The sequence below is a fragment of the Haliotis rufescens genome, unplaced genomic scaffold (genome assembly GCF_023055435.1).
Source record: "Haliotis rufescens isolate VD_foot unplaced genomic scaffold, xgHalRufe1.0.p SCAF_8, whole genome shotgun sequence".
Taxonomy (NCBI): domain Eukaryota; kingdom Metazoa; phylum Mollusca; class Gastropoda; order Lepetellida; family Haliotidae; genus Haliotis; species Haliotis rufescens.
Genome location: NW_025964372.1, coordinates 29,795,193 through 29,806,198, shown reverse-complemented (window position 1 = coordinate 29,806,198; position 11,006 = coordinate 29,795,193). Strand labels below are relative to the sequence as shown.

At 40.3% G+C, this 11,006-nt stretch overlaps 1 protein-coding gene across 10 annotated transcripts in view; it reads right to left on the bottom strand.

The window, feature by feature from the left end:
- Positions 1-2,338: 2,338 nt before the first annotated feature.
- Positions 2,339-11,006, bottom strand: part of LOC124145558 (rap guanine nucleotide exchange factor 1-like) — a 139,317-nt gene continuing 130,649 nt past the window's right edge. For all 10 annotated transcript variants that reach the window (XM_048389917.1, XM_048389915.1, XM_048389914.1 and 7 more), the window contains one exon: positions 2,339-10,781. In XM_048389917.1, coding sequence (XP_048245874.1) covers positions 10,643-10,781 — 139 coding nt within the window. In that variant the 3' untranslated portion in view covers positions 2,339-10,642. The remainder of the gene's footprint in view (positions 10,782-11,006) is intronic.

The window sequence follows — 11,006 nt, the reverse complement described above, 5'->3', positions numbered from 1 at the left end:
ACCAGTTGATAGTTGGTGTTACAGTCATCCGTGTGGATACCACCAGTTGATAGTTGGTGTTACAGTCATCCATCTGGATACCACCAGTTGATAGTTGGTGTTACAGTCATCCATGTGGATACCAACAGTTGATAGTTGGTGTTACAGTCATCCATGTGGATACCAACAGTTGATACTTGGTGTTACAGTCATCCATCAGGATACCACCAGTTGATAGTTGGTGTTACAGTCATCCGTGTGGATACCACCAGTTGATAGTTGGTGTTACAGTCATCCATCTGGATACCACCAGTTGATAGTTGGTGTTACAGTCATCCATCTGGATACCACCAGTTGATAGTTGGTGTTACAGTCATCCATCTGGATACCACCAGTTGATAGTTGATGTTACAGGCATCCATCTGGAAACCACCAGTTGATAGTTGGTGTTACAGTCATCCATCTGGATACCACCAGTTGATAGTTGGTGTTACAGTCATCCATCAGGATACCACCAGTTGATACTTGGTGTTACAGTCATCCATGTGGATACCACCGGTTGATACTTGGTGTTACAGTCATCCATCTGGATACCACCGGTTGATACTTGGTGTTACAGTCATCCATCTGGATACCACCAGTTGATACTTGGTGTTACAGTCATCCATGTGGATACCACCAGTTGATACTTGGTGTTACAGTCATCCATGTGGATACCACCGGTTGATACTTGGTGTTACAGTCATCCATCTGGATACCACCAGTTGATAGTTGGTGTTACAGTCATCCATCAGGATACCACCAGTTGATAGTTGGTGTTACAGTCATCCATCTGGATACCACCAGTTGATAGTTGGTGTTAGTCATCCATCAGGATACCAACAGTTGATACTTGGTGTTACAGTCATCCATCTGGATACCACCAGTTGATAGTTGGTGTTAGTCATCCATCAGGATACCACCGGTTGATAGTTGGTGTTACAGTCATCCATGTGGATACCACCGGTTGATACTTGGTGTTACAGTCATCCATCTGGATACCACCAGTTGATAGTTGGTGTTACAGTCATCCATCAGGATACCACCAGTTGATAGTTGGTGTTACAGTCATCCATCAGGATACCACCAGTTGATAGTTGGTGTTACAGTCATCCATCTGGATACCACCAGTTGATACTTGGTGTTACAGTCATCCATCAGGATACCACCGGTTGATACTTGGTGTTACAGTCATCCATCTGGATACCACCAGTTGATAGTTGGTGTTACAGTCATCCATCAGGATACCACCAGTTGATAGTTGGTGTTACAGTCATCCATCTGGATACCACCAGTTGATACTTGGTGTTACAGTCATCCATCAGGATACCACCGGTTGATACTTGGTGTTACAGTCATCCATCTGGATACCACCAGTTGATAGTTGGTGTTACAGTCATCCATCAGGATACCACCAGTTGATAGTTGGTGTTACAGTCATCCATCTGGATACCACCAGTTGATAGTTGGTGTTACAGTCATCCATCAGGATACCACCAGTTGATAGTTGGTGTTACAGTCATCCATCTGGATACCAACAGTTGATACTTGGTGTTACAGTCATCCATCTGGATACCACCAGTTGATAGTTGGTGTTACAGTCATCCATCAGGATACCACCGGTTGATAGTTGGTGTTACAGTCATCCATGTGGATACCAGCAGTTGATAGTTGGTGTTAGTCATCCATCAGGATACCACCAGTTGATAGTTGGTGTTACAGTCATCCATCAGGATACCAACAGTTGATAGTTGGTGTTAGTCATCCATCAGGATACCACCAGTTGATAGTTGGTGTTACAGATACCACCGGTTGATAGTTGGTGTTACAGTCATCCATCTGGATACCACCACTTGATAGTTGGTGTTACAGTCATCTATCTGGAGGAAGTTCAGTATGTTCATTGATCACACTTCGGGTGGAGGGGCTGGGTTGCCAAGTGATTGCATGTTAGATCAACAAGCCCAGAGACCCAGAAGAGTACAATATGTGAATCCCATCCTTAGTGTACAATGTGAATAGAGCTGGAACACTACAAAAGATATTCCAGGAATTGGATGGTGGCCTGTAAATAATTCAGTCTGGACCAGACAATCAATCCACTGACTGATATTGTGAGCAATGATCCATGACTTCAGGGTGAGATATCACAGCGTCTGACCTCCCAATCCATTTGGTCACCTGTTAAGACCTGCATATGTTGCTGGGGACCTATTCTAACCCAGGATCCCACAGGGCAGATGCTTTATGAGCTTCAAGAAGCAAGTTTCCAGAACACCATATTTTAGACATCTTAGCCAATAAAAACATCAGCATAAAATATTGAAAGGACATTTATTCATGTTTGCAAATGATACAACAGCACATCAACATTGCACAGTTCTTGTAATAAATAAATAAACAGGAAAAATTGCATACATCTATACCATCCCAGAAGCCGTTTCACTCCAAGTATACAGACCACAGTAGAAATAGATAAGTAGCCCAAATATGCATGCCTCAAATGTAATACCCATTCATATCCTTGCACCAATAACAGGGTTACTCGAGGAACATCTTGAACAAGTCAGTCAATATGACACAATATTCTCCCTTTTCTCATCCAATCGCACAGCATTTGATCATGTGGTGACTAAACAAAAATATCTTTGTTAATCTTAGAGATGATTCATACCATATTTGCTATAATAAACATATTAAATGCCCTAGGTGCTTAGAAAATATATAAGGGAGAGGAGGGGGCCACTTATTACACAAGATAATTTAAAAAAAAACTTAGCTCAAATGGCAACAGAACTAAAATGTGTCCGAAAGTATTTACCAAGTAATCATACCCCTTCTACACGATTTTCTGTAAGAAATAAAATATGGAACACACATAGGAAAATAGGGACAGTCATGTAGTAGGGGCATTCACAACGACTATACTTACAAATTGATCTAGAAGTTAGTCGAGGGGAGCAGGGCCTTAATACAGCATATAAGGTAAATTATTACAGTATACAATTTTCACATAATCTTGTTCTCAACTAACATAAAAGCTACCAAATTACTGGAGACTAAAAGCATCAATACAATCTATGGTTCCTTCAGGTTGAAATAATGCCTAATCTTTGAAAAATAAGTTGGTAATGCCCCCAGACTTCACAAGGTGTCCAGTGAGGTATGAATAAATGGGCTACACGGAGATCCGCAGGCAGAGCCAGGCTTTGTCATGCTGTACAGGTTCTATACACTGCTCGTCACCACCTAGAGTCAGGTGAAAGCAGATTAGCCTCACAGGACTGTTATGTCAAATATACCACTGTTGGAAAAGCAAGTATACAAACTCTGAAAGATTCTTAAAGATGTCATACTGGATGGCAACTACAGCACATAAGGTGACAAGCAAGTTCGAAAATAATACAGACGCCTCTATTTGAATGTGTACATCATCCATGAAATGGTAAGTTTTATCAGGTATTAAAACCCATCACATGATCGCAGGCATAGTGATTCCTAAAAGATGGTCAATCACACCATATATCTAGGATATTTTACATCGTTTACATTCAGGCAAAGAGGTGTCAGGTCAGCTCGGGCACAATGCCGAAACCTGAAAAGAAACACTTGGTTATTACAAAACATCTAGACACTGAAAGCATGTACCATGTTCTTGCCACAGATTACCATCTTTCCTCTATTAAAAGTCTGGCCCAGGGGTAGGGTTTGCAAATAAGGGTGAGAGCAACTACACCTAATGTTTTTTCCCCATTACATGAAAATGAGAAAGTTTTTTAAACTGAGCTGTCATCAAGTGCTGCAAATACCAGCCTCAGACAGTCAGCTTTTACAACATGCAAGTTTTAAAGTCAGACTGAATCTTTTCTGCGTTTTTGTAGATTTAGTTAAAAAATTCATAAAAATTTGCATTTTTTAAAAGATTGTTATGAACTTAAATTAAGAAAAAAATCATGGCATTTTGAGAATGACCAAACATCAACATATCTCAGAAAATGGGCAATTATTATTTCAAGTAGAGATCAATTTTGCACAATATCAATTATTCTCATTCAGTCAAGAGTTAAAGAAATCATACAACCTTTTATGACAACTTCATCATAAACCAGAAGTTGTTATCCATAAAGTTGTATGTTTTCTCACTCACCAACTCCTAGAATGCCAATCTAACAATAAGAGTAAAAAGGTCACACTGGCAACGTTTTAGCTAGACTGGCAATTTAATAGACTAGCCAGTCAGGCTGGAATTGATCTGAATGTTAATCACTGTACCCCCTCATCTTAAAACAGATATAGAAGGACAAAGGACTGGGCCATGGTAAGAGCTAGCCTCTGACAGGGGGTTGGTCTAAATGAAGTCAATAGTGTCCAGGCTCTTTATAGAGGAAATATGGTACCTCTTCTGAGGGGAACCACTCCAGTTGTTTAACAGTAGTGTCCTATCACCAACCAATGTGTCTGCCATTTTAGCATATAACATGTGAATACTTGTGGATATAGAGAGCACAACACAATCTTCAGATTAACTTAATGGATATATACTACTCAAAAGAAGTTAAGAAACACCCACAATTGGAAAGCTGTGTTCCCATACCCACCAGTCATGTCAAAATAACGTAACTTCTCTTGAGTAGATTATATCAAACCGTTGATTGTGACAGATAATCTTTGTCTTAAAGCACTGTTGCATTTCTCACAATTGAAATACATATCTTAAAAATGTTTATAAAGACTTTCCTGTACATTAACTGGTATTAACTATGAATAAGAATTAAATAAGTTATGGAATTAGACAATTATACATAACAGAGCAATACATCAATTTTTCAAAAAAGCACTGTCAAATATCTTTGGGGTCTGTACAGATGGCAATTTGTACACACCTAACATTCAATATGAACTTTCACACTGTACAAATATTTATAACATATCACGTGTGTGAGGATCACACATCCAATATAATGCGATCGTAGCACACAAATGCATATACACAATCTCTACAATTTACATCAGGTCTACACAGCATTTGCCTGTATTTTCTTGTGGTCTGCCAGCAGACTCAAGTTCTCTCCCTTTAATCTTCAGCAAGTGGACCAGCCACACAGGTCAAAGGTTAGTAAGTCACATGATCTTGCCACTTTGAAGGTCACTTCCATCTTTTTTATTCATGATTGTACATCTCCACTAATCATGCATCCTTTCATTGCATATGTGTGCAAGTCTAAGCGATCTAGAAGCCACTGCCTCATGTGCAAAACAAGATGGACAGGCAATCATGTTTCAGGCTACTATCATAATTTCACATCATCGTCTCACCAAATCACTTAACAAGTGAATTAAGAATTAACACATTGTGGTCCTCCTTACATTTTCTCGACAAATCTAGTCCAATATAAAACACTTAGACATCTATACTGCTCAAAAAAGGTAAAGGACCACCAGATTCTTTCATGGCTGAGTGAGTGAGTGAGTGAGTACGGTTTTACGCCGCTTTTAGCAATATTCCAGCAATATCACGGCGGGGGACACCAGAAATGGGCTTCACACATTGTACCCATGTCGGGAATCGAACCCGGGTCTTCGGCGTGACGAGCGAACGCTTTAACCACTAGGCTACCTGACCGCCCCTTTCATGGCTGAAGTAATCCATCATGTCCTGATGAACTAACAGTGATATGAAAGAATTGGGTGGTCCCTAACTCTTCTGGGAGTACTTTATGGTGAATAGGCAAGAAAATGCTGACCATGCAGAAATCAGATAACAAAAGATGCAACATGTTAAAACATACTCTAGGGATGATAGGGAACCATACATTCCAGGACAAACCATACTTATGACACATAGATGTATATGGCATAAAATATTTCACTACCCCTATCAGTAGATGAGTGAGTGAGTGAGTGAGTGTGGTTTTATGCCGCTTTTAGCAATATTCCAGCAATATCACGGCGGGGGATACCAGAAATGGGCTTCACACATTGTACCCATCTCGGGAATTGAACCCAGGTCTTCGGCGTGACGAGGGAACACTTTAACCACTAGACTACCTGACCGCTCCTATCAGAAGATGAGTAGTATACATGTAAATATCATTCTTAATTCCAAATTGGCTCGAGCTAACTTCATTGAATTGTTTGTTTGTTATTTAACGCAGCATTCAGCAATATTCCAGCTATATGATGGCGGTCTGTAAATAATCGAGTCGGGACCAGACAATCCAGTGATTGACATCATGAGCATCGATCCCACAATTGGGATATGATGACATGCATCAACCAAGTCAGCGAGCCTGACCACCCGATCCCGTTAGTTGCCTCTTACGACAAGCATAGTTACCTTTTACGGAAAGCATGGGTTGCTGAAGACCTATGCTACCCACGTAACTACACTGAAGATGGGATTTCTGTTTTGTGTGACACTTTCTTGAATGGAGCCAAGAACCAGAGGAACTACAGAAGTTCACCTTTCACCTTTGCTAGATGATCAAACATTTCAATATGTCAGAGCGATCTGACATAACGCAATGATGTGGCAAGAGACAAATGTCAATTGCACATTTTCAAATTTTAGCATCTTTTGAGAGAACACTTGTCAATACCATAACCAAATTGGACTAAATCTCCAGGACATTTTGGAATACAATCCGTCAATGTCCTAGAGAAAGAACTGTTATGACACACTGAGAAAGCTGGGTACACAAACCAATGATGTCATCTAAAGGCAATTATCATGCTTATTATGCTTCCTCAGGACACACCGCGATATAACTGGAACACTGTTAAAAGCGGCGTTAAACCCAACTCACTCACTCCTTCATTAAGTCACAATTAGGCCTTACTTTTTTTGGCTTGGTTTACAGATCCGACCTTAAAAATCAAAATTCAGAAATAAAATATAACAGCATGAAAAAGTTTTGTTAACTGCTGACAATAAAGATAAATATAATCCAAGGGTTCTATATGACTAAAACAGAAAATTTCCAGCAATAATTTGTCCTTATTATTTTTTTATTACCCACCGATCAAACATTAAGATGATTAAAAAAATCCTGTACAATGCATTTATTTTTATTTTTATCGACCTACAGACCAAATGTTTCACGATCAAATCCGTAAATCCCCCAAAATGTCAGGCGTCACACAGTCACTTTACCTCAGACGGCCATACTTCAATCAAGATACAAGTTCCAGCTTTATCTAATTACACATGAGGATCTTGAAGAGAATCGGGTCAAAGGCAGTCATAGTTGGACCATCCATACGTTATTGGTCGGCTAAACCCAAACTTCTTTATGAACATCAATCTAGCAGTACCCTAACTACAACGAGATGGTCACAGTTTCACATGGGGCACGACCTACAACTTCTACCTATCAGGAATAAGACTGTGGAATATCAATCCCCCTTAAAACAAAACGTGGATGGTTGTTTTGGTTCATGAAAGGAAAAATCTGCTGGAAATGTGCTTTGAATGATTCTCACAGAGATGCGTACCAAAAGAAAAATCAAACAAATGTACAAAATATCCACCAATATAAACAGATTTATTAAAAGATTTTTTTTATTTCTTGGTCTAGGTAGAAGGAATAAAAAATAAATCAAATAAAAATACATTTTCTGTTTTTTTCTCCCTAAAAAATGTCTGAAACTTGCCATGTGATGCCAAAGTAGTATCCACGATCTCTGACACAAATCCTGCAGATTTAGTTACAGTATTCTCTCTGGCATACATAGGTAAACAAGCAGGATGAAGACTAGGGCTGGGACGGGTAACTCGGGCACTCAGGTCGGGGGGGTAGTAAGTAGGACCCGTGTACCCAAAGGACTACCCAGACCCGTGGTTAGTCACTTGATATATCGTTAAATACAACTCCATGGTTACTTGCAAGTCACTACATATCTTTCTGACCATACGCGCATTCCATCTGACATTTTGAGTAAAGATACAGCTTCAGTCAACTTCAGTGTATGCATGACCAGATTGTTTTATAGATATTCGGTAAAACAATTCCTAATTGGACATTTTATACCCAACTGTTGACCCTACAGCAGGTATCGGGTAATAGGGGGTGGGTGGGGTACCTGGGTGGTAAATTTGGACTCGTCCCAGCCCTAATAAAGACTAACACCAAACGAGAAATGATTTTTTTGATAGTATCGCCTGACTAACTGCATATCACTTTCTCATCCCAACTCGAGGCAAAGGGAATTGGGTCTACTACAATCATAAACAGTCTTGTATTCCGTCCTATCCAGCACTCGTACCCTGTGGTGAACCACTAGTTGCATTAACAAATCAACAAATACAAATATCTTCAATTCATTATGCATAAATATCTCCAATTTGTTGTCCTAATCCCTGCAGAAACAGCCAAAGTTACAACAACAGATATGGCAGCTCTTACACATCTAATCACACACACTCGTCATCGGCTAAATTGCATAAACTAATTTAATATCTTTGACACAACAATTATTAAATCTCGTAACTATAACCTCCAGGTATTGTTGGGAAGCGCCATCTGGTGTCTGGTGTGATGCAGGCAATAGGCCGGATATAGATATGGCAGCCAATTTGTAACTTATTAAACGCTATAATTCTTTCAGAGTAGCTGAAAGTCTATACACTGCTCCACACAGCCTTGTTGTAGCCTTTCACCACAAGGGCAGATAACCCGGATTGGCTGAAGGTCAATCCACTACTGCCTTGTGATAACCTTTCCACACAAGGGCTGATAACCCAGAAGATTTGCTGAAGGTCAATCCACTACTTCCTTGTGATAACCTTTCCACACAAGGGCAGATAACCCAGAAGATTTGCTGAAGGTCAATCCACTACTTCCTTGTGATAACCTTTCCACACAAGGGCAGATAACCCAGAAGATTCGCCGAAGGTCAATCCACTACTTCCTTGTGATAACCTTTCGACACAAGGGCAGATAACCCAGAAGATTCGCAGAAGGTCAATCCACAACTGCCTTGTGATAACCATTCCACACAAGAGCAGATAACCCAGATTAAAATATCCAGGTGCAAGTGGCTGCAACGCACTTTATCAAAAGTCAAACTCATTTCAACATGAAATGACAACACAAATACACATTTTGGTATTCAGTGGTAAAAACAAATTTAACAATCCAACAATGATATGAATGCTGTAAATGACAAGAGGCCACAAATATCCAATTTTCATATCAAGATTTCTATACAAGGTGTTCAGATTCTCAATAAAAATCACAGCAAAACATTCACTACTTCCTTGAAATTCACTGCAGATATCCAGACAATTGGTGCTTTTCTCTAGCTTGAAATATCGGCCATTATGTCCACTTTTCATTCTTTGATTTCTCCTCACAATGAACATAAGATATGTTGAAATTTGTAAGAAGGGTTACATCAGTGTCATGGTAACTTGTCCAAGTATCAAACTGAATGATACCTCCACACATCAAACAAATACACACATCGAGCAACTGAGTGCTTAGGTTAAATGTCTCAGTACATATCAGACATCGTTAACTTCTTTTGCAGCTTAAAGTGGGAGACAAGTCCAAAGTAATGCAAGTCATAGCCGTTTACCACTTTAATGAAACCTACCAACCCATATAGTCGCAACAGACCAAGTATCATAAGTGGATGAATTCAGGATTCAAACCCAGAACCAGTTGATCCTGGCTTCAAAGGGACACAACTCTGCCTGCCTCTGACCTCATATACCCTTAGGGTTTGTTCAAAGTTCAACAAGACATATTGCATCAAGCGGGGTAGGTCTTTACGTCAACTCAATGCTCTGCATATGCTCAGCACACAAGGCAGCCCTACACAAGCACCTTCTTTTTTAAGATGGACTTCTATCCAGAAATAATGTACAGTCAGGTTAACTGCATTCATCAATCCAGCATTGATGTAGATAGCCCTATGAAAGTGGCATTGTTGCGAGGCCATGGAGATAGTGGGGTGTTGAAGCTTCACACATGCATTGTCTGCCTAACTGTGTTCACCAATCCAGCAGTGATGTAAATAGCCCTATGAAAGTGGCATTGTCACGAGGCCACGGAGATGGCGGGGTGTTGTAGCTTCACACATGCATTGTCTACCTAACTGTCTGCCTAACTATCCACCAATCCACCAGTGCTGTAGATAGTCCTGTTAATTCCTATCAAAGTAGCACTGGAGCGAGTCCATGGAGATGACTGACTTGACAGACAAGGTCTATAACAAATGTGGGGTTCTACAGCTCACACAGTCTGCCTAACTTGTTCACCAATCCACCAGTGCCGTAGATAGTCCTGTTAATTCCTATCAAAGTGGCACTGGAGCGAGTCCATGGAGATGACTGACTTGACGCACAAGGTCAATAATAAGAGTAGGGTTCTACAGCTCACATAGTCTGCCTAAGTTTGTTCACCAATCCAGCAGTTCTGTAGATAGTCCTGTTAAGGTCCTATTAATGTGTCATTGTCAGGAGGCCAGTGAGATCGACTTGGAACCCAAAAACTTGTAAGCTTCACAGTCTGGACTGGGCAAAAGGCCTCTGATAGGAAGACACTCAGCATGTGCATCTGTCAATCTGTTCATCTCGCACTTCGTCAGGTTTCCACAGTTCTTGGATCTGGTCAAGTGTTTAGTCCACTTCCACTTTCTTTCTTCCTCCCCTTGGTTTTATTTTCTCTGATATTTGCCACAGAAGGTCTTCAGATAAATAGTCATCAAACTCATTGATGATAGACAATATTTTCTCACTCTTCTTGAATTCATAGTTGCTGTAAATAAAAAGAAAATGTCACTCTCACTTGAAAAAGAATAATGCAATCAATTATTGAGAAGTTCCGAAATTGTTTGCCATGCCATGAGCTCACTTCAAGGGCGGATCCAGCAATATCGAAATCCTCAATTATACTGCCTTCAACATACTACTGTACTTCATTTGGTTTTCAAAAGGGCTGGTCCGGACCCCATGGACCCTCCCCTCTGGATCCACCTATCCA